The sequence below is a fragment of the Hirundo rustica genome, chromosome 2 (genome assembly GCF_015227805.2).
Source record: "Hirundo rustica isolate bHirRus1 chromosome 2, bHirRus1.pri.v3, whole genome shotgun sequence".
NCBI classification, from domain to species: domain Eukaryota; kingdom Metazoa; phylum Chordata; class Aves; order Passeriformes; family Hirundinidae; genus Hirundo; species Hirundo rustica.
The window spans coordinates 83484759-83509341 of record NC_053451.1 but is presented as its reverse complement, the minus strand read 5'-3'; the positions used below and the strand labels follow the sequence as shown (position 1 = coordinate 83509341).

Genomic DNA, 24583 nt, shown 5'->3' with positions numbered 1-24583 from the left:
TCTAGAGAAGGATCTATGTGCAACATTTTGGTTTTGCTATACTATGACAATTTATTTAAAAGTGTTTTTAATATTTTCAAAATAATTTATTACTTATGTTGCTATTAATAGCCCCAAACCAGATTTATTATGGAGAATTTGAGCAAACTCCGTGAATCTGAATGGATAAACCCTGACCCAAGTGTTTAAACCCCTGAAGCTCTTTGGTCTATTTGTCAGCATATATCCAATATATATCTGATATCAGTATATCAGTGTGCAGATACACTCTTAGGTGGTAATTTCCCTTTTAACTAGAATGATGATGAAGATAAAAAAAAATTTATAATTATTGTATTAACTACCTCTATTATTATTATTTCAGGTAATTGAGGGGTTATGTAGGGAAGTTCTAGTGTATTTAAATTAGGATGGGAAGGAATGAATATTAACTGGCTGTTAGAACATCAGGACTCTAGCTTGTGTTACTGATACTTAAAATCTATTCTATGCTGTAAAAAAAAAAAAGTTGCTAGCACACAAGTAAAACAGATTATCAACTAAACGTAGATGTCACTTTTATTACCAAGAAAAAGCTTTTATTAGTCATAAAGTTCCCCAACTGAAATAGATCTGCCAGTAAAATTATCTACAACAGTAATCACAGTAGTGATAAGTGTGTTGTCTAGCTGACTTGTCCGTGTAATCCAATGATGAACATAGATGCCTGAAAATTTTGTTTCTCTCAGGGTGCGAGAGAACAAATCCTGCAACTTGGAGTGGCAACAGAGATCTCTTGCAAATTGCTGGAGATAAGGTTTTAAATAGGTGAGTGGTACCACAGGGCATTTTTTTTTTTCCCCAGATAGTGGCAGACTATCTGAAAGTTGCTGATCTCCGCTATGTTGATACTGATGTTCACAGCACATTTTGATACAAAAATGCCTTGGCTGAACCACATCAGCCTAAAATTAATTTGTAGAGACATTGAGTGGCCCAATTACTTCATGATTATATGACTTCTAAGCTAGTGTCAAAAGCACACTGTGCGAGTAAATGTGCACTTATTTATGCACTTGTGAAAATATTTTCAGCCCTCTGAATAGCATATGCTCCCTGAGACTGAAATCATCTACTAGCTCATCTGGGTGAGAAGTTACCAGACCGTGAGTATCTGTAGGGGATATAATGGCCCCAGGGAGTTAGGGGTAGACTCAATTGGCGGTGTCTCCCGTGTATCTGGGTGACCACATGCCGCGCTGGAATCGCCCTGCTCATGCTCTGAGACCTTTTTCCACGCTCTGCCACCTTCACCATCACAGGTGTTTACCTCTGGGCGCTGCGTGGCCGAGTCTCCCCAACCTATGTCTCTTCCTCTGGGTTTCTGCACAGACATGTGCCTGGTGGGGAGGCTTTGTCGGAGCGGCCGAGACCCGGAGGGCGCCCAGAGCATCGGACAGGAGGCGGAACGGGAGGGAACAGGAGGAAGGGTCTCTCCCATCCCGTGGTGGGCGCAGCCGAGCGGCGGCCAATGGAGCGGGAGCCGCGGCTGGAGGAGCTGCCCTTGGCAGCTGTGGGCCCCGTGTCTGGAGCGGAGCCGGGCCCGAGCTCCGGGCGGTGTCGGCCCCGGGAGCGGAGCCGGGCCGAGCTCCGGGCGGTGTCAGCCCCGGGAGCGGAGCCGGGCCGAGCTCCGGGCGGTGTTAGCCCCGGGAGCGGAGCCGGGCCGAGCTCCGTGCCGTGCCCGCCGCGGGAGCGGAGCCGGGCCGAGCTCCGGGCGGTGTCGGCCCCGGGAGCGGAGCCGGGCCGAGCTCCGTGCCGTGCCCGCCGCGGGAGCGGAGCCGGGCCGAGCTCCGGGCGGTGTCGGCCCCGGGAGCGGAGCCGGGCCGAGCTCCGGGCGGTGTCGGCCCCGGGAGCGGAGCCGGGCCGAGCTCCGGGCGGTGTCGGCCCCGGGAGCGGAGCCGGGCCGAGCTCCGGGCGGTGTCGGCCCCGGGAGCGGAGCCGGGCCGAGCTCCGGGCGGTGTCGGCCCCGGGAGCGGAGCCGGGCCGAGCTCCGGGCGGTGTCGGCCCCGGGAGCGGAGCCGGGCCGAGCTCCGGGCGGTGTCGGCCCCGGGAGCGGAGCCGGGCCGAGCTCCGGGCGGTGTCGGCCCCGGGAGCGGGGCGCCGCGGAGCGCTGCGGGGCCGGGAGCGGGCGGCGGGAGCGGGCGGCAGGAGCGTGCCCCCTTCGCAGTAAAGCCAGCACCCGCAGCGGGGGCGGGGTGTGTCGTGCCTACCCCCCCGCCATGGTCTCCCTCGGTAATGCCTTTTCTCTGCTGCTGCGCAGGAGTCCCTGCGAGCGTAATTCACCTGGCGCTGCCTCCGGCGGGAAGGAGGCTAATCCCATCGCGCGGTTTAGCGGGCCCCCGGCCGCAGGTGAGGCGGCGGGAGCGGTGGGTGCCGCGGAGAGCCCTGCCCGGCCGGCCCCCGCCTGCCCAGCATGCCCGGTGAGTACCCCCGGCCGCCTGGCCTTGAGCAGCCTCTCGGGGCCGACCGGGACGATCGGCAGCGCAGCCTGGAGCCCCCGGGGCTTTTGCCCTTCTCACATCCCGGTGCAGGAGAGGGTCTGTTTTCTTATCAGCAGAGTGCTGTGCTGTAACGAGCAGCTCCAGAAGAGGACTTTAACTGTGATGGGGTGAAATAGGTGAACTCATTTATGTATTCTGTGTGTATGTACAGTTTGGCCTGCTTAGGTCTCTGCGTGCTTTCCTGGTGGATGCCCAGGGTGACAGGCTGGGGCTGGCTATCTCAGTCTAAGGCAGATTCAGAGAAACCTTTCTCACGCTCCTTCTTACACAGCAGTGGTATTTGTCTTAATCAGTCGTCCTTAAAGCCATGAGGTACTGGTTTTAGCGTAATCACGTGGGGTAGTTGCAGGTGCTGTTCTGGTTCCAGAACATACTCGACTTTTTTACCTTTTTTCTCGATGCTGAGAGCCGCAACTCCCACAGATCTTGGTTTATTGAACCATTTGCAGGGTGTCAGTCATCTGAACTGTTGGATGCCGAGTTTGAATTCATGTATGGCACTTCAGCACGGGGGAGATACAGAAAATTGTTGCCTCTGGATTGCTTAAGCAATTATTTCTAATAATTATTACAAATTCTTAGTAATTTTTAAACTGGTATGTTTCTGTTTTAGGACTAGTTTTGGGTGTGATGTGTTATGCTTGTTTGCATCTTATGATATTGTTGCATTTGAGTTTTCATGAGGATTATTTACTATCTGTTGAATAACAACATCGCAGAGTCTTGAAGCAGGATGTAACAGTTTTTAACTGAAAGACACATAATAAAAGCTACAAAGAACTGGAATCAAGTACTCTTCCAACACAAAAACAGTAATCCTACCTACTAAAATTCAGTATTATTTTAATAAAAGATAAGAGAGAATCTGGCTTTGGATGAGGCAGAACTTGATTAGGCCAAGAGAAATTTTGTATGCCATTGAATGTCAATTTAAATTCTGTTATAAAAAGGTCTGTGTAAAATGTTTGTTTTTTGTCTTCATTAGTAACTTCAATGTGTGTACTATTGGACCTAAGAAAGCATGGGAATTAAAAGAGCCAGCTGTCATTTGTTTACTAGGGCAAGAACTGTCTCCTTTGCTGGAAACTTGCATAATAATTTTTGATAGGGGTCTGATTCAGGTTATTGTCTGACACTATTGTTCTTTTTCTGTACTTATAGCAAAATACTTCTAGACTGCTTATAAGGCTGTGGGTGTCAGGAGGAGCAGAGCTTTCTGTTCCAGGATATGGTTGTCCTAGGCCAGAGGAGTGAGAAGCCTACAGTTTGCATTCTGTTTTGGTAGCCTGACATACCTTCACGGGGTGCTTCTGGGGGAAGATCCATAGAATCCTTCCTGTGGGAGAGGGAGCAACAGAATTGCTGTCAGGAAACGTGCTGTGATTTGGAGCTGTGTCATTGTCACTTGAGATTTCAGAGGTGCTTCGACTCAGTGGGTGCAGGTGGAGGCTGCAGCCTGCTCAACCTGCAGATTGTCTCTGGAGTAGAAGGGGGGAGGTGAAAAAAGAGCAACAGATGGTATTGGGGAGGAATTTAAGAAAGCAGTTGTGCAATGTTGGTTAGTATGAAAGCCAGTAGGCACTGGGGACCTTACCAGCCTGCTGGAGTCTTTTAGCTATTGACTTGTCTGTTCTTATTTTTATGCATAAAATGACAATGTGTTACTTAGAATGTTCTTACAGAAAAATCATAACATAAGAGTGTGTGGTCTCCTGTTGCCATTTTGCAGTGGGCAGCTTGGCAGATTTGAATTGCTACCTTAAAGCTACAGCTGGACTACATTTACACTTCCTCTGCCTATCAGAAGAAATATAAAAATGTGATTTAAAAGCTATGTCTAGTGGATTATGACAAAAACCTCCCTACCCTACTTAAACTTGTATTGAAGTTGGAAGGTGCACTTGGGTCACTCAGATTCTCAAAATGGGTACCTGGTGTTTTTTAATTCTCTTTTTCTCTTTGAACATGAAAGTGAGCACCACCCTGTCTGTTTGCTCTGTTCGTATTCTAAGTAAAGCTTTTAGGTGCCCTAGAATTAGTTTTCATGGCTGTCGAAGAATTTTGCCTCTGGCAGTGTCAGAGGTACTACTTCTATGAGTAAGCAGCATTAAAAATTGGTGATCTTGGCTAAAAAAGCTGTAACAAGTTCCACATAAGATCACCCTGACTGTAGTGATTCACATTAGTTTTGCTGTCTTTGTGTAGCTGCAGAGCAGGTTCTAGAGTAACTCAACAAGTTAATTCCTTGAAGATCCTTTGTTCTAAGAAAATATTGTTAGCTAATAAAACTGAGGAGCCACTACTGATGATAATGATTTCTTAATTTGCATCATCATGTGCTTTGTGGTAATCCAGACAAGAGAAAAGAGCAGAAATATGACAGGGTTTTAATGGGATTCTATTAATACACTTTCTTTTCTCATAGTTCACTGATAGCCAATGGTGTTGTATTAGCCATAAGGATCCACAACTTGAAAACAACTTGCTTGAAAACTTAATACCCTTAACAATAGGTGTTGTCCATAAAAAATCTTATTGTCATTCAGCACAAAGAATTAAAGTTTTGCTTACTGGTCTCCTTGACACTTCAGAAAAATCAAAACCAAACCAAAAAACAGTTGCAATGAATTTAAATATTTATACCTCTGGCTTTCAAACTTAACGTTTGCTCTTTCAAAGTCAGTGAGTGAAATACTGTGTACAGTAGATTTAATGTGTTGTCCTTGATTTCAGGCAAACCATTTTCTTCCAAAAATGAAAATGAAAAACTGATCCTTACTTTCAGCTATAAAAATAAAATGTTTACTTTTAGTCTATATTCCAAAGAATTATAAACAAGATCAATTAACACTTCTTACTTGAAAGCAAGGATTAGATGAAAGAAAAATTAATAATAAAATATTTTTATTTTAAACCCCTATGGATCCTTAAATTAGTGATGCCCCTGTATGATTTTAAAATCACTAGGATTTGCTACTCTCTTTGCACCAGAAATATTTTCATGTTAAATATTTTCAGTCAATAGTTTGATTATCTATTTACTTATCTCTGTGATGTTTCACTGTATGAAGAAGGCCTTAGCATGTAACCCACATCTGATTCTCAAAACAGACACTTAGTTTCTGTTCTTTGTGAGGTGCCAGCAAGAGCTTCTTAGAAGCAGCAGTTGTTCTGCAGTTTGCTTCCTTGTGGTTATGACCACAGGGGTGCAGGGCACAAAAGCGCTTGGAGGATGTGGTAATTCTCCATACCAGCTTGCTGAACCATTTAGTGAGCAGTTTGTACATTTTTCTACGTATTACTTAAGTAAAGATTCAGCTTATGTAGCCAAAAGAATTTGCAAAAGTCATGTGAAGATTGTGTTCAGTTTTGTAGTTGTTATTTAAAACAGTGTTTTAAGACTGGAACTCCCACTCATTTCACAATTTTTTTTTTTTTTATATTAATCTAACTCCCACATTCCTCTCAGTAGTTGTGATATTAGCTTTCTTTGGTGAGGATCTTGTTGCCTAACACAAAACTGCTTTATTTTCCTGACTTTTTGCCTCTTTTCAGAGTACTTTTATTACTGAAGTAGCCTTCAGTGGTATTCTGGTTTACATTCATTTTTAGGGATGCTTATACTAATTCCTTTAACCTTTTGGAAAACTGCTGCAGTAGGAGCAGTTTACTTCACGTCTGTTGTTTTAATGCAACTCCTTATTTGTGATTTCTGGAACACCTGTTGAGCTTGCTTGAGCTGTTATTATAATGGGAGATTTGAAAGTTCAATTCTTCATTTGCTTTGTCTGGAAATTGTGATTAGAAACGTTACTGGAGTTTGTTCAGCTGTGGGCTGTGCAAACTTTAAAAAGTTTGTATGGATGATTCGGGGGTTTTTTGGCCAAGTTTGACACTTACTGGGATTCTCCTGAGGTGCAGGGATATGTGTCAATGTCAACAAATGCAAGGTATGTGTGCTTGAGATGAAGCTGGCTGGCTGGAGATGAGTGAAAGAGGACAAAAAGTGAGGGGGGAAGGGCAGCACACCAGTTTGCCTGTCTTTTGCTCTGGATTTGGAGGATGTAAAAAATAAAAAATATTTAGTATCTGTTAGCTTATCATGGGCATCAACCATACTTTATTGCATACCATGATGGCGGTTAGGGGTTAGAACTCATTCATTTTGGCAGCCTCTGGCTGAGGCAGCCATGAGGTCATCTGTTGAGTTCTCTACAACTAGTTCTGTGAGATTCCTTCCTAGTGTTTCTCACAGACCCTGGAAACTGTATGACAGGTTGTTTATGTTGGTATTATTTGGTTGTTTTAATTTATTTAATGCAATTGCCTGTCCCTTAAGATGATAGTGGTTCTAAAAAAGTATTCCAACACAAGCGTTTATTGAAGTTCTGTAGAGCTCAGTGGATTTCCCTTCATCTGTGTGTCCTTCTCATCTTGTTCTGGTTAATTTTGCAGGCTAGAGTGTATTATCCTTCTGGTCCGAGGAGGCTGTTCATCTTGCTGAGTTATAGGTTCTCCCCAGGAGAGCTCTGATAGTGGTGGCTCTGTCACAGGGCAGAACAGAAGAAGCAGCCCCTTGGTATCATGCCACTGGCCTGGTGTCTCTACGAAATACATTTTCCCCTGTAGTGCAGGAGTGTAGGTTGCTTTCTTTTTTATTGTAACTTGTTTTCTCATGTGTTTCCTGACTATAATAACTCCCTGGAGTTACTTGAGGTAGGGATTCTCAACTTCTGGGAGGTGTACTGGTCTTGGTAGGGATTTCTCTGCACTTGTTCTGCCAGCACCATGTACCCCACTAAAAAGAAGGCAGAGCAAAAATGTTGGGTGGATTCACTGATGTTACAGAGAGAACATTTCTGACTAATACTCAACATCTTGTACTTTTCCTTAGGTTTCGGCACTGTATAAATAAGAACATTTTCCTTATCAATGGTATTGTATTATGTTTGTTAAATATCAAATCTAAATATGTACAAATCATCTTTTTTGATTGACATTGTGTTTAGGCAATAAGACCTAGGGAATTTTGTCTTTAAGGCTAGTGCAAAAACTTTAAACCTGCTACTGTGTAAATCAGGCAAACTAAAATAATAAAAATCAGAAATATGCATTCTGCACTCACATTCACTGGATTTTCTATTCAGTGGTGAGTTTTGGGGGGAGTCTGTGAGAGAAAAGAACTCATGGCAGGAGCTGCAGGTTGTTACAAGCCAAACACTGTTGTTTATCTGGAATAAGAGGGAGCCAGCTGAAAGGGCTTACATTAAGGCTATAAAGTGACTCTTCTGAATATTTTTTTTTGCAGTAACAGATCAAGCCTTTGTGACCCTTGCTACTGATGATGTGTACTGTCAAGGTGCTCTTGTTCTCGGACAGTCATTGAGGAACCATAATACATCCAGAAAACTGGCAGTTCTAATTACTCCAGAGGTTTCCAGTGGGATTAAGTAAGTATGAATATGCATTTGGAGATATAAATAGTGTAAGAATAAGCAACAACCTGAAATATTTAAATTGGTTTCTCTGGATTTCCCAGCATTATGCCTACTTCCCTCTTGGCTTGTGATTTTTAAGAGGAGTCTCAAATAACATCCATTATAGGCTCCTAAGCCTACTAAGAATTCACTTGCAGAAGTAGAGCTTTTGGCTAGAATTTGTCTTTTATTTGAGAACATGAGCTGAACATTTGGAACTAAGGTTTTAGTGTCTTGCACTACTGAAGTTTTTCCCCCATTTTTTTTTTTCTCTTATACCAAGATACATGACCACCTGTGACATCAGGACTCTCCATAAACCTGAAGGCTCAGTTTCACGTGACTCTTGTTCTTAAAATATGCGTGCACAGCTATCATGATAAGAAATTATTTTCTTTTTGCTTTTTTTGTATAAATCACTTTGCAATTTATGTTGTGATTCTACAGGCACTGCAGAAAAGCGTTTCTAGAAATCTCATTAAGTCTGAACTCAAACCCTGTTATTTGGAGGACTGACACTTCTTAAAAGGCACATGCCATGCCATAGCAACCTAAACTCTTAGTTCTGCTATATCTTAGGAAGTGTGCAAGCTCCTGTTTTCTGCATGCTATGTGAATGTATTTGCAATACATCTGGCTCAAGAAAAATATTTTCACATTTTTTCTGTGACTGGATGCACATAAATCTGTTTTTACAGACTTTTGAAGTATGAACATTGTCAGAACACTGTAACCTTCCTGAGGAAATACTGTATCTGTTTGAGGCATGGGTCAATACTAAGTCTGTAATTCTTTTCACGCCTGTTCAGTGGGAAGAAAAGCATTTATAATATGGATTTTAAAGCAAGGTTAACATTAAAAAAAAAAAAAAAAAAAAAAAAAAAAAAAGTGGATCACTGAAATAAACTTCTAATAATCTGTATTTCATTTAGTCCTTTGCCACTTAATTGCTGTTCCTTGAAGATCAATCAGGCAAAAGCTAATGACCTTGAAATCTAGATTTCAATCAGCACAGGTTTTCATTTTCTATGTTTGTGAGACATTGAGGACTTTGATTATAATAGTGTAGTGCGAGTAAATAAGCTATGTTTTAAGGACTTTTTTTTTTTCCTTCCTTCTTGAAGGAGAATTACCTACTTTGGTGTTCCTGTACAATTCCCATAAAATACATGCATAGGAAAAAAAATATAGCTGAGTCTCATTTGAGATGCCACATAGTAGTGAGGAACTCTATATGGTGAGCAAGTATATATGCACCTTATAAAAGGTGCAGTTTTGAAGCTGTGTTTACTTGGGCACAATAGGTACAAATGCACATCTCGTCCTGTAAAATGCAGAGGGAACACAATATGGTGCTGTTCTTTGGAATCAATTGTGCAGGATGAAAACTGCTTTAATTTTTGTTGGTGTTTCCATAGGAGAGAAGTGGCTAAAATAAACATTGTTTTTTCCTTCAAACAGCAGCTCTCACTTTTGAGATGTGCTGGCCCCCGCAGTGGAAGAAACAATGTTTCATGGCCTAGCTGATAGCTGCCTCTTCAGCAGGCTGTGTGCAAAGACTGCTTCTGACTTCTTACTCTAACCGATCAATCTAGCTTTGGTTATTGTCATAATTAATGTCATGCTGTGTGTCGCTGTTTTCACGCCTGAGGTGAGCTCTGATGAACTTTTGTAAATTCCCTTCTTTCTCTCCACGGCTCGCTCTGGTAGGTCAGTCCTCCGCAGTGTATTTGATGAAGTGATCGAGGTGGATGTGCTTGACAGTACTGACTCAGTCCATTTGGCTCTGATGCAGAGGCCAGAACTGGGTGTAACCTTCACTAAGCTTCATTGTTGGACTCTTACTCATTACAGCAAATGTGTCTTCATGGATGCGGACACTTTGGTGAGTGGAGTGGGAGCCATGGAAACATTTGTGTCTGTCTCTAATTGTGGGATGCTTCCTTGTCAGGCAGCCTACTGGCCTGGGAAGTGACAAGATTTGCTGATGGCCACAAGGTCACAGGAGCTCCATCCTGGCACATTTTGGCAATTCTCATAGTTGTTCTGGATGCATAAAAATAAATTCAGTTTGGAAAATAGCCTTAGGGCTGTCCCCCTCAAAAAAAAAAAAAAAAAAAAAAAATCCAGACTTTATTTTTTTTTTTTTTAAGTTTTTAGATGTATTGACATAAAAATGCTCATAATTTTGGCAAAGACAGTCATGTCAGCTTTCCCTTGTGCTTTCATAGCTCACTTTGGGATGCATTTTAATTTAATAGAATTGTATTCGAATTAGAAACCAAATTAAGTTATTCTTTTGAGGAGGAAGGCTTATGATTTCTTGTTTTACATTAATGTTAAAGGAGGAAGGCAAACTTTTGTCTTTTATAAAAATTCAGTTGAGCAATTTTCCTTCTAAACTATTTTCTTCTTGTTTTCATAGTGGCTTAGTTGTAGGTGAGGACCTGCATTTCAGTGACTGCATAGCTATCTTTCCACAAACTTTATCTGTGCCTTAACCTGACTGATTTTCTCCTGTCCTCGTGAAGCTTAAAAGAAAAAAGAAAACCAAATCTCTGAGCTTAAGTTACATTAGATAACTGTCAGCAAATACAGTTTTTCTACTACCCTTTGGTCAGTCTGTTGTTTAGTAAAATGGTTCAGATTCCCAGTTTTCATTTAGTTCTGTTGTAGTTATCAAAAATAATGGACTATGGGAAGGTGAGTTAAGAAAGAAGGAAATTTTGTGCTTTCATGGTATAATATTTAAAAGCACCTTGGATGATATCCAAGGTTCATTTAATAATTTCACAGGTTTTGCATTTCATCATGGAGAATCACAATTAATGTTGCCTTCTTATATTAAAACGAGAGGTTTTGACCCCTAGCATATTTTACAATGGCACTGCTTCTATGCTCTGCAAGCCATATACTAGGCCAAACTATTAATTTATTCCATTGGTACTAATTTGACAATGCTTGCTCTAAACAAACATTTACTCTAACATTTTTTTCTCTTTTCCTTCTCTCCCTAAGGTACTTTGCAATGTTGATGAGCTGTTTGATCGAGAAGAATTTTCTGCAGCTCCTGATTCTGGCTGGCCTGACTGCTTCAATAGTGGTGTATTTGTATTCCGGCCCTCCTTGAAGACTTACAACCGGCTGCTCCAGTTTGCTGCTGAACATGGCAGCTTTGATGGTAAGGGGCAAGGCGTAAGGAAAGAAGTGCAAGACAGTTCCCATGCTGTCACGGAGTATAGAGGTAGGCAGGAGTTCTCTGGAGTTTATGTAAGAATTCAAGGTGCAGAACTTTGCCTTTAGACTGCATTTAAGATCTGACTTACTCTGGACTATGCTTCTCAGAGAAGGGCAGTGAAGGGACATTGTGTCTTGAGTTTTGCTCGGTAAGTTTTAATTTTGCTGTCTGGCTTAGGCGAGAGAACTACAGCTAATCTTCAGTCTTCTGCTCTGAAGAAGACCAAACACTTCTCCTTTCTTCTTATATTATGATAAGGCTTCATTTACACTGAACTTGCATCGGGGTAAATCAGGCATTATTCACTTGTACATGCTCATAAAGCTGTATTTTCAAGTCTAAGTTGGAGTCCCATGAAGACACCAATCTCAGTCCCCAGTCTCACTCCCATCCTTGGATGTGAAATTTTGATACAAATTCAAGTGTACACATGTTATGGTAATAGTGTTTTATGTATTCTTTAGGAGGTGATCAAGGCCTGTTGAACAGCTTTTTCAGCAACTGGGCAACAGCAGATATTGGCAAACACTTGCCTTTCCTCTATAACTTAAGCAGCAGCTCTGTATACACCTATGTTCCTGCTTTCAATCAGTAAGTAATAATACTTCTGTAAACCTCTGTAGTTTGTTAATGAACATCCTTTTGTAAGAGAGCAATAATGGCATATTCCGTTGATCATAAATTACAGTAACACAAATGATCTTACTTAGAAATTATGCAATAGAAGCTTAAATTTAGTGTGAATGTCTGGACACAGGGAGAGTCCCAGAGTTGGCTACACTGTCTTTTATGTTCTTTCAAAGAAGCTTCTTTCTTTTTTGGGAAAATGTAATTAGGCATTAGGTTCTGACAGGTTTACTTTTAAACTTGTTCCTTTGTTGTCAAGTAATTTCTTAGAGAAGCTGTTGGCATTGCATAAAGTTTTTTGAGACATTCCTTAGGTTCTTCTATGAAATGAAATTTGTTCTACTAATTATATGATTCCAGACAATGCAGTTGAGAAACTTTTTTGGTTTCTGGCAAGTTGGATTTAGAGTGTCATGAATTTCTGTTCCAGTTACTCAACACACTCTTACTGGAAGATGAACTTAGGCTACTGTATTTATTGGTAATTTTTAATATGGGATCAGTAATATCCAATTTTGGTGATTAAATATTTGAAGTGATATGTATTTATTTGTGAATAGAGCATGAAGGAGGACTGGAAATAGTACTGCATGAGCCAGTCAGTTTCTTTCATGAAATTTTCTCTAGAATCAGCAGCTGGAAGCAAATAGCTATGCAACTTTTTGTTTTCTGTATGTTAAAGATGAATCAAACCAGGGAAATAGAAATAAATCACATCTCCAATGTGTTGCTGTTGCAAAATGTTAAATTACCTCATCTGTGAGGTAAGCATGTTTCTTCTAGGAGCTTATGTAAGCTAAAAAAATATTTTATGTATAGACCTGTATGTTTGATCTCTACAGTTTTGGCAGAGATGCCAAAGTTGTTCACTTCTTGGGAGCAACAAAGCCCTGGAACTACAAATACAACCTTCAAACAAAGAGAGTTACGGAGGATGGCACCACCTCTGGATCTTTTAATCAACTGTCATTTCTTGCCCTCTGGTGGAATATATACAGTGCCAGTATATTGCCTTTGTTGGAAAAACTTCAAAAGATGGAAGAATCAGAATCTGATGAATGCAAGGTAACTGAAAAGGAGTTAGTGGGAATATGTTGGAATTAAAACCAAAAATTCTGAAAATTGCTAGAGGAAGAAATTACATGATGTGGTGGGCTGACTCTGGCTGGATTCCCAGTGTCCACCAAAGCCACTCTCTCGCTCTCCTCCTAAGCTGGACGGCGGAGAGAAAATGGAAAGGCTCATGGGTCTGGATAAGGACAGGCAGAGATCTCTCACCAGGTGAAACAGGCTGAACTTCATGAAATTAATCAAATTTATTACCAATCAAATCAGAGCAGAGTAATGAGAAATAAACTCAGATGTGGAACACTAACCTCTGTCCCTCACTTCTTCCTGGGTGCACTTTTACTCCCTGTTTTCTCTGACTCCTCTCCCCCAATGGCTCATGGGGATCGGGGATGAGGACTGTGGTCAGTTACATGTTGTGTCTGCTGCTCTTTCCTCCTCAGGGGCTGGATTCCTCACTGTCTTTCCCTAATCCAGGTGTGGAATCCCTTCCCACGGGAAACAGTCCTCCATGGACTTTTCCAACATGAGTCCTTCCCATGAGCTGTGGGATGCAGTCCTTCAGGGATTATCTGTCCCAGTGTGGGTCCCCCATGGGGTCACAAGTCTGTTACCCTGTTTCTTCTGAGTTTTTTATAGCCTTTTGATTTTCTTAAATGGAGTCAGATCTTTTTAGTTATTGTACAATATTAAGATCAGTTTTCTACCTTTTCCCACAGATGTAACATAAACAAATCCTTTGTTTTTCATTCTCTGTCCTTTGTTTGCATATTTCTAACCTGAAAACAATTGTAACTGACGGCTGGTCTGGCCAGTTGGCTCGAGAGGTGAAAACTCTAAAAGCCAATCTTCTGCTAGACCCACAAATGTATAAAAAGTAAGAAATGAAACAAAGAGGCTCTCTCTCCGCCTGGATTCAGCTTTTGAGCTGGACGGAGAAACCTCTGCTCTGAAAAACCTCTTGTCTGCGTGTGGCTGCTTTGTGTGTCTCGGTGACACAAGTCCTGATAGCAAACCTGCTCCACTGCAGGCTCCTGTCTTCATGGGTCTAGTGGTCCTGCCAGGAGCCTGCTCCATCGTGGGCTTCCCATGGGGTCACAGCCTCCTTCACACATCAGTCTGCTGTGGTGTGTGATCCACCATGGGGTGCAGGTGGCTCTGTGCCCCACCATGGACCTCCATGGGCTACAGAAGGACATCCTGATGCACCATGGGGTGCAGCGTTATCTCTGCTCTGGCACCTGGAGCATCTCCTCCCCTTCAATGTGGCCCTGGTGCCTGCAGGGTTGTTGTTTATACATATTCTCACTCTGTCTGCAGTTGTCCAGAGGTAGGCAACTCCTTCCTCCTTCTTTTAAGGAGGAGGATTTTCCTCCTTCTTAAATCTGCTATCCCAAAGGTGGTACACTGATGGGCTCAGCCTTGGCCAGTGGCAGGTCCATTTTGCAGCCAGCTGGCATTGGCTCCATTGGGTTTGGGAGAAACTTCTAGCAGCTTCTCACAGAAGCTACTGCAGGAATTACCCTGCTTCCCAAACCTTGCCATGCAGTCCCAATATGTGTGGAAAAATTTAGTGTCTGTTTGTTGGTAGCAGAAATGTCCGAAGTAGCTATTTAGGAAGGATTTCTAGTACTATCTGCTTTCCCAAAATATCCTGCAGCCATCCTTTTAATTGATAAAACTTTTATGGTAAAATACAAAACAAGTTAGCCAGAGAAGGAATAATCTGGACCAGGAAACAATCAGATTTTATTTTTCTTGTAGCTAAATTGTTATAGACCACCAAATTAACTCTTGAACTGTAATAAAATTTACCTTTTTCAGAACTACTCTAACTTATTTTCTGAGATCATGACAAATAAATCAGGTTTGCAAAAGCAGTGTTAATTGCATTTAAGATGTTATGTACAGTACTCCTATGTCATTATTTACTGATCTCTTTATGCTTTTTTTTTTCTTCAAAGGAAATGCAGCAATGTCAGCTTTTCATGAATAGAATTTTAAAAAGCCTGTTTATAAATAGATGATTTCTTAGAGACCAGTGGCATACAGAAATGTATAGAAGTACAATTTTTAATTTTGTATCCAGATGAGATAAATTAGGTCCCATTTGTGCATATGTAAATATTTTCTTTGTGTTTTGTAATATTAAATTATTAACATAATTGAACTAATTGCATAGTCCCATAAGATCAGTTGAATATTTACCATCAAAGCCTCAGAGAATAATTTGGCTTGTTAACCTCATGACAAATTGGAAAGCAGAGGAAGGAATGGGTAGCTTTTGATCTTATACTTTAACATGCTTTAATTTTTAAATCCTTGCATAGTAAAGAAATATTTTAACTGTGGTAAGTGAAGGTGGAAATACCTGTTAAATTTACCTCACAATACTGGTGTACTCATGAGTGCAAAAAAAGCAAAAACCTAATATGTCCGGTTGGGTCCCCGCTCCGGGTGGGAGCGGACTCCCAGCTAGCTCGGGTCAACACGGACACAAAGTTTCCAGTTCGTTTTGGCTTCTCGGCTTGGCAGCTGGACTCAAAGGTGACAGTCAATAGCAGCAGAAGAGAAAAGGCTGGCTCTCAGCTTAGCAGGTTAAAGGATGTTTATTAGCAGAGATCTCCAAGCTCCGAGGCGAGCGGCTCGGAGCTTCCAGGCTGAGAACCCCGCGGCTGAGAGAGTTTCCAGGCTGAGAACCTGGCGGCTGAGAGAGTTTGCTCCTCCCTCCCACCCCCTATAAGCAGGGGAGGGTCCCAGGGAGGATACAAAAAAGACCACAAATCAGGGGTTTCAGGGGGTAACAAGGTGTGCCCACCCCCAAGCTTCAGACCACTAAAATCCAGAGCTAAAGGAATTTCCCCCAGGCTACCTATCACCTGAAGCCCTCTGCCGGAGATTTCACAATCCAGGAGGGACCCCGGGAGTGATAGGCAAGCTGCCCCAGAGAGGGGGGTTGGGGCAGAAGGGATGTTACATATCATGTGAGGTATGGGATGATTGACACAAAATACCTTAATATACAGACAACACAAAAGGGATACAGAATTGGGGATACAGTGAAACGAACCATAACATAAACTTCTTACAAAAATCTAATAAAACAGTTCTGCACCACCACATCTCCCCCTTTTTTGTTTTAATGACAGGAGTAGGGCTGGAACGGAGGAGGATGATATTCGAAGTTCGGGTAACTCTCGGTGAGCCACTCTGGCTGAGTGGGCCACTCCATCTGAGGTTCATCCTCTGGGTGTCTTCTGTCTTCTGGGTCTTCCTCCAGTTCCACGTCTTCCTCCCATCCAGGCACGGATGATACAGCAACATGGTTCACAGAGGGGGCATGTGTGGTGCTAGAAATTAATCTACTTAACATTTTTTTGATGATACCAAATCCAATTAAAATTAACAGAATAACAAACAAAAATAACAAAACTGATTTCAAAATTGAACCCACCCAGCCCGAAATTCCCCAGTCCCCAAACAATCCATTCAACCAGTCACCAGTCTCTCTCTTGATGTCATTCACCATGTCTCGGATATTCTGGATGGCTTTGTGGACATCTTCAGCCTTTGTTGACAGATTGAAACAGCACAACCCCTCAAACTCCTCACACCGATGTCCATGGAGGAGGAGGAGATAGTCGATGGCTGCCCTGTTTTGCAGCGTTGCCTGCCTTGTCACTTCCTCGTCTGATAGGAGGCCGGCCAGCGCATTGGAAGTTAAATTTGCTTGTTTTGCTACCCAACACTCCAGGTGAGCTAGCTCACCCAGAGCCTTTGCAATCGATACCCAGGGTAGAAAGACTGTGACTGCCACTCCCTTTACTTTTGACCAATGTATAATTTCTGAGTCACAGTTGGCATCGAGTGAGGTCAGATCTCTCTTTTGTACCTTTATTCTGGTGGAATTCTTCTGCTGCCAATTCATGAGAGTGGTCTTGTTGGGGGAAAATAAGCCTAACCGGCCAAAAGTACATGGTCCTCCTACAAGGCGAGGGGGGATGCCTGCCCATGCTCTATCCCCACAAATTAAGAATACACCTTTAGGAAGGGTCAGGGGTTTCTCATCAGCAGTCGAGGCCATCTCCACATGGGCGATTCGGCCACACCATATTTTTGCTGTGTAGACGTCCTTGGTCTGATAGACAAACTGACGCATAATTATAATACAACCTTTTCTGAGCAGTCGTGAGCTTTCCGCCCATGTTTCGATACTAAGTTACTTTTGAACCCAAACCCAGATGAAAAGCACTCCCCCCGCGGACCCCGTTCGCTCTAAATCACAGGAGGTTTAACCCTTTAGCTGCGCAGCTATTTTTGGAGGATTTTTTCCTCCCCAATAGATCCCCCTCCCTCGGGGGAACCCTAAAACCAGTAAGTGTGTCCCTTTGTGGGTATACTTACCTGTTCCTGTGCCTGGGGGATGCGTGGGTCTGGATGTTCTGCTGCAAGAAGGACTCCGGTCGGGGCTCGAAGCTCCCCTTCTTTCCCCTGGAATTGCCTTGTTTAAAAGTCAATTTCACAGGGGTGCGTGACGCCCAGAGACTGTTCTTCGGGCTAAATCAGCCCCAGTCCGTTCGCAGGGTCCGCCTCGTCTCCGGGGGGCCCTGCGTGGGCGCTGGACGCTCTGTCACCGTGGAGCCGCGCTCCACGTGGTCCAAGCTGCTTCTGCCGGCGTGGTGTGCCCCAGGTTGGCGCGCCAATTATGTCCGGTTGGGTCCCCGCTCCGGGTGGGAGCGGACTCCCAGCTAGCTCGGGTCAACACGGACACAAAGTTTCCAGTTCGTTTTGGCTTCTCGGCTTGGCAGCTGGACTCAAAGGTGACAGTCAATAGCAGCAGAAGAGAAAAGGCTGGCTCTCAGCTTAGCAGGTTAAAGGATGTTTATTAGCAGAGATCTCCAAGCTCCGAGGCGAGCGGCTCGGAGCTTCCAGGCTGAGAACCCCGCGGCTGAGAGAGTTTCCAGGCTGAGAACCTGGCGGCTGAGAGAGTTTGCTCCTCCCTCCCACCCCCTATAAGCAGGGGAGGGTCCCAGGGAGGATACAAAAAAGACCACAAATCAGGGGTTTCAGGGGGTAACAAGGTGTGCCCACCCCCAAGCTTCAGACCACTAAAATCCAGAGCTAAAGGAATTTCCCCCAGGCTACCTATCACCTGAAGCCCTCTGCCGGAGATTTCACAATCCAGGAGGGACCCCGGGAGTGATAGGCAAGCTGCCCCAGAGAGGGGGGTTGGGGCAGAAGGGATGTTACATATCATGTGAGGTATGGGATGATTGACACAAAATACCTTAATATACAGACAACACAAAAGGGATACAGAATTGGGGATACAGTGAAACGAACCATAACATAAACTTCTTACAAAAATCTAATAAAACAGTTCTGCACCACCACAACCTAAACTGCAGCATGCTCTGAATCTAGGACCATATACTTCTTTTGCACGTATTAAGTTATTCCTTTAATGATGAAAACCATCTAAGGAAGTGTAACTCTTATTTATAAGTTATTACCGTCCTGAAAAATTGTATCTCAGTGTGAGGTGTTCTTGTTTTCATTAGCATACTTTCAATGGAGTTGAAGTTACCCTGAAGAAGGTCAGTCCTTACGTGTCCAGTTCTCTACAAAAGCCTGAGCTCCCAGAGCAGACAAATGAAGTAAATCCCACAGCATGCTCACCCGAGGAACTCTCTTTCAAAGCTGTGAGTGTGTAGTATATTATTATATGCAGTAAGAAAGTCAAATTATATGCCAAAAGGAGATTCTTTCATTATGCTTCTGATCTAGACGATTGTACCTTCAATTTAGCTGTAGCTATTGAATTTAAAAATAATCTAAAGACTATTTATTTTCCTTAATCTTTAATAATGCATATATGATGTGTCTGGAAGTTGAAAGAGTTTGCTTTGCATTTTAGGAAAAGGTTATTTATTCAAAGTGGTTAAGTACTTAATCAAATGTAATATATTAAAAAAAAAAATCTGCTACCAAAGTAATATTTTGAATATTAATACTTTTGTGAATTAATATATTTAAAACTAAAATCCTTTCTATTCCTCTGTAGAAAGTTTTTTCCCACAAGTGTTGACCCAGAAAACTGTTCCTCAAATTTCTGTGACTTGAGCAACAAGGAGAGTCTTGAAAAAATCCATTAATGAATATTGCAGTCTTTCTGCGTCTTATTTCACTTTTCATGTATTTGTGTGTTTCTGTTACATTGAATCTCCTTATTTTATGCAGGAATTAAGTTGGACATAGTAACACAATGCCTCTGCAGGTGTAAGACATTATGTACTGCATGATAAACCACATTACCCCATGGTACAACTGGGAGAAAATAAAATTAGTGTTCTAATGTCATCTGCATTGTAATTTGTGAACTGCATTCTGGAACAATGAAGACAACTTTTAAGATGTTCTTTCCTTAATTTCTTTAGACTATAGTTACTCTATAAAGTAAAACTGTAGTTTACCTTTCCCATCCCCCTCCTTCTTCCCCCTTCTTCCCTTTCCCCTCCAAGTGTGAAGGGGCTGAAGAAAATTTGCAAACCTTCCAGTTCCATAACTTTAGAATAATTCATTTACAAGGGATATATTTTCTTGTGTGCCTTATGCATCTGACTTCACTGGAAAGGCTCAAACTAAACAGGGACACATTATCAAGATGTTTGTTTGGGGGGGAAAAAAAAAAATCATAATGTTCACCTAAAGTAGTTTCATTAAAATTTAAATTTCTAATACTATTTTGATTACTAGGATTGGTTTATCAGAAGACCATGTTAATTGGAAAGTAATAGCCTGGTTCCCTACTTAAGAATACCATCATTCCACTTTTTGTTGCTCAGCTACAGTTGTCTTGTGGGACTGCTTTGGGGTAGAGGACTTTAGAAGGGGGTATATCTACTTATTTATGTTTTGCTATCTGTCAAAAGCAAATATTGGCAATAATATTTTTTGGACAATCTATTTAATCTCTGTTTTGGAATACTTCGTTCTCTTCTTATTTCATGCATATGAAAAGCTTATATGAGAGCAAACTATTATCCTGAAATGAGATTTTTCTTGTTGGACTTTGGGCTCATGAACGGTAGGAATCTACTGTAAGCTTGCTTCCCAGGCTGTATGTATAGTCACTGAAAAGACAGCCACTTTGAACCAATTTTAGGATGAGATGAGCTGCCCTCTGGAGGTCCTTAGCCTAGATTGAATATAGTAGGAGCTTTGATTCAATGCCATTTTTGATAGCTAAAGCTGGGTGATATGAATTTTCTCCTTGGTGGTAATGTGCTTCCTTGCTTTCCTCCCATCCATTGCTTTTCCCTACCCCAAGACTGAAAGTGATTGTATTGTATTGTATAAATTCTCATGAAAAGGAAATTATGAAAGAGTATTCTCCTAATAAAATCTCAGTGGCTGTATTTTAGCAACCTGTATATGAAGTCGAACCTGGAGATTCTAACATCCATCTCTCTGAGCCTGACAGACCTTCAGAACAACCTGTATTTCAACCTGCATTTCAGGAAACCTCAGAAATGGTACATGTACTTTGTGCATTGAACATCTATTGATAACTGCATCTTGGCTGCCAACATAATTTTGGGAAAGTTTAACTAATTATAATGCAATGTACAAATAAATTCCTTAATCTTTTAGCCATGTAATACCTTAACTGTTTCCAATACTGTGTTGTGATCCCTTTCTAGGTTTCTTTTCAAAACTTTGAGTTTTTAAACATGTGTTTTCCTGCGCTAACCCCTGAGTAATCAATGCATGCTGTTAATTTTAGTTCCCCACTACTGACACAAGCAAAGCTGTTTGGGTATTCTGTTTGTTAGTTCTGTTACGTTTTGCTTTGTTGTGGGTTTTTTTACCTGCTGAAGTGATGTTTCCAAGCAAGTGGAAAGGGAATGTGCAGGAGCCTGAGTGACTCGGCTTTCCTTTGTGATCTTGCGCTGCATTTATGGGCACTTACACATGTGGGCAGTGACAGTGTGACAGCAGGGCCAGACTTGGTGCTGATGGGGTTGGCAGGGTGGCAAGGATTTGTAAGGTACACAACATGGCCATTTTCCTAACGAGGGCTTTTGTAGGATTGTGAAGCACCGTGGTGAAATACTTTAAGACTGAGGAACAAAAGTGTAGTTCCTGTGCAGTCAAGGGTGTTTGGGCCCAAGGTAAAATTCTTAATTTCTAAAAATATGATGATTCCAGTAGTCTTGTTAATTGCTTCCAAAGCTGTTGATAAAACTTGCCAATGATAAAGAAAGGAATCTTCACACCTTACTGCGTGTTGACTGTTTGAAATACCTTACCTTGTCTTGTACAAGTCCTGTGCCATATCTGCCCCAAACTGGCAGGTGTAATGGATATTCCAGAGCATTTAGGCAGTTTAAGACATTGATTCCTGCCCATTAAATTCTATTCTGAAATGTTTTTACTTTGAATTTGTGAGGGCTTCACTAGAAAACCATTCTAGTTGATTTCAGTTTTGTTTATAACGAGTTGCTTTCCTACGAGCATCTTTGAGTAGTACTAAAAGCAGGTTTTCAGTGGCTGCCTTGATTAGTCCTTGTTATAGTTCATCTTTATTACAGATTATAATTGTTGGGACATTCCCTTTTTGCTGGCATTGGTCAATTGTGGACGCAGTTTTTCTTTTATGTGGTAGAAATTATCACTAATAATAATATGTCTTGCATTTGTGCACCCATGATGACATGACTTTGAACCAGCATTTTGGAGTGTCATTCAAAATGCACTAGCTGTTGTTATAATGAATAGTGTCCATCTTCTGAATTAATTTAATGAACTATGTGCCTTACATCTGCTAAATAACACTGATCTCGCTAGAGTTCAAATAAAACATTACCAAAAATTCTAGAAATGTATGCTCATATGAAAACCTGTTGGAGACAATATTTGAACAGTTAAAAACCAGGCAGTATTTGTAATATTTTCATCATATTGTTGCTGAGTATGCCAAGATCCAAGTTAAGATCAGTAAAATAAATGTTTGGTATATTCAAAGATGCCATGGAAACTACTAAAACCATGGGAAAATGAGGTCAATTTATCAAAACAGGAATGAATGTTTGAATTATTGTTTGTTTATTGTTTTAATTGGGAGTGTACAGTGTAGAAGTTTATCATTTAAGGTTTAAATTCACAATACTGAAATAAGAACAATCAAATGACCATCTCTTCCCACTCTTCTTCCCACAGAATGAGGTTGCACGCTCTGTTTCAGAGCTGTCTATTCACTTCAAACCAGCAAAACCAACTCCAGAAGATGAACGGAGAAAATGGGAGGAAGGGCGCATGGACTATATGGGAAAAGATGCTTTTGAACATATCAAAAAGAAATTGGATGCATTTCTACACTAAGACAGGGTGTACTGTTATGCCCATCATGATAGATTTCTTTAGAAATGCAATTCTTGAATTCTTGGCTGTCTTGACCAGTTTAGCTGACACCAGTTAGAGGTTATTGTGGATCCACGTACATTTTTGGGGGGGACCATAATAGATACAGAATCTTGGTTTTTAACTGATAAAAGTGCCTCAACTTTATTGTTATGTGTTCCTAATCTTCATTGTTCTCACATAGTGCCTTCTAAAGGATGATGAATGGTACCTTTCTGAGTATGAACTCTCATGTATTTATCACTCTTCCCTGATGCACCCCATCTGCATTCTGCAGAAATAGTCATGTGCAGGAAACATGTTGGAAGTTGAGATTGTTTTGGAAGTTGAACTTTTTCCAAACTGAGTTTGTTCCCAAAGTACTTTCAGAAGTTGCTATAAAGTATTTAAGTAAAAAGAACTTCTTCTTCAAACCAAACTAACACTAACATCAAGGATGACCATGATGTAGACTTAAACACGAGAAAGAAGTGATGAAATCCTGACCTCATAGGAGTTTTTTTTAATTTAAACACATTTAGGATGAGAGGAACTTCAGGCTTCATCTGAGATCACTAGTGGATGCTCTACCTAGTTATAGGAAGCTGCTCAGCTCCATAACGAGTGTGAGGAAATGTGGCTTAAAACTCTCTAGGACAGTGATAATGTATGTTAACCTTTTATATTGTTGCCATAGGATACTGATGCTTTTTAAAATATTGTAAGCTTTAGTTGCATATTCTGAGTTGTGTGGTCAGAAGAAGAAACACTGATAGTATGGTGTAAACCTTCTGGTGCTTTTTATAAATTTGTTTACAGTACTTCAAACTGCAGCTGATAAAGGCCTTCTTTGGCTTAGGCATTGTTGCCCCATACTGCAGGCAATTTGAGTGCAACTGAAAACAAAATTGGCACTTGTTTTACTAAACAGGCCCTTTGAAGATCTTTTAAACAATAGCTGTGTGTGGGAACCAATAAATCTCTGAGGGTAATTCCAGAAAAATATCTACTGATGAGATTGCATTATATTAAGGACATTTACAGGGGAACGTTTTTTGCTATTTGACTATTTAAATTTTGACTCATCTCAGTGAGCTTGTTTTAACAATCAAGTAAAATACTTTCTTTCAAAGCAAAAAAACTTTTAAAGAAAGTCTTGACAGTTAGGGTAATATAATATTATATTTGTCAATTATTTATAGCCTCACTCAATATTGGAATAAGAATTCTGCAGTGGTGTTTCAGGACTTGAAATGTTTTGGTCTAAATACATCACAAAATTTGGCAGAGAGATATCTAATGAAATATCTTGGGAATTTTGTCTGAAACCAATGATGTACTATCATGCATAGATGCTAATAAGGAAAAAGGATAGCAGAATAAGAAAGAAGCAGAAATTTTATTTCTTTTTCCTCCCATCAAAAAGGATTAGAGGGTGGGGCAGGGAATAAATCAGGAAAGGAATGAAAGAGTCAAAAGGTCCCTTAAAAGAAGAAGAGGAAGAAAAAATCCTTGAGTATCTTAGAATTACTTCCTAATATTCACATTAGTGGATTTACTTTTGCTTTTGTGGGGTAGTTCTGATTTTATCGAGTTCTCATTTATCCTTAAACTCTTAAACGGGGAATCCCATTGGTGTGTCTGTTGAATACAAACTTCTAGGTCAAGTTCGGAGTTTAGGGGCAGCAGAGAAATTGAGAGCAGTTCTCTCTCTGGCTAACCTTGGCACCCTGGATGGCCTGTGTTCCTGGGTAGGTGACCTTCACACATGAACACAGGTAGGTGTGTTCTACCTCTTGGTGCTGTGGCCCAGTGCAGCAGTGAGGAGACGACAGCAGCTGCAGTGCACCCATACTCCTGTGGCATTTGATTTTCTGATTATCCCTGTTTCTTAGTGATCCTTATGCACTGCTGAGGAAGTCCTCAGTTTTATAAATATCGTTGCTAATATAATCCTAACAGCTTTTGAAGACTAAATAAAGCTGTAGTCAGCAATGTGAACTCATGCTTCGTGCAGCTGTTTTTTTACATTAACTAGACCTTATTTGGTATACATTGATTAGATTGTGGAAGAAAAATTACTGATGTGAAATCAGTAACTGAAATGTTTTAAAAGTAGACATATGAATGTAGTCAAATGTGTCATTGAGTACATTTCAAACTGTTAGTATGTACAATGGTGTGGCTTGTACAATGTTTTGCAAAGAATTGTAGTACAATAATGTAATGGA

General features: G+C 41.4%; 1 protein-coding gene across 6 annotated transcripts; it reads left to right on the top strand.

The window, feature by feature from the left end:
* The first annotated feature begins 1256 nt into the window (after positions 1 to 1256).
* GYG2 (glycogenin 2) lies at positions 1257 to 24583 on the top strand. Of its 6 annotated transcripts, none has more exons than XM_040056432.2 (10): positions 1257 to 1301; positions 6996 to 7178; positions 7849 to 7990; positions 9728 to 9902; positions 11036 to 11198; positions 11720 to 11846; positions 12725 to 12947; positions 18512 to 18652; positions 20375 to 20485; positions 22173 to 24583. In XM_040056432.2, exons 4-10 carry the CDS (start codon positions 9807 to 9809, stop codon positions 22332 to 22334), a joined length of 1023 nt encoding a protein of 340 aa, XP_039912366.1. In that variant the 5' UTR covers positions 1257 to 1301; positions 6996 to 7178; positions 7849 to 7990; positions 9728 to 9806; the 3' UTR covers positions 22335 to 24583. The 6 variants fall into 6 exon arrangements, with proteins under 6 accessions (XP_039912366.1, XP_039912362.1, XP_039912365.1 ...); XM_040056428.2 differs by lacking the exons at positions 1257 to 1301; positions 6996 to 7178 and adding exons at positions 1308 to 1486; positions 2300 to 2459; XM_040056431.1 differs by lacking the exons at positions 1257 to 1301; positions 6996 to 7178 and adding an exon at positions 2184 to 2459 and having other exon boundaries at positions 20361 to 20485; positions 22173 to 22308.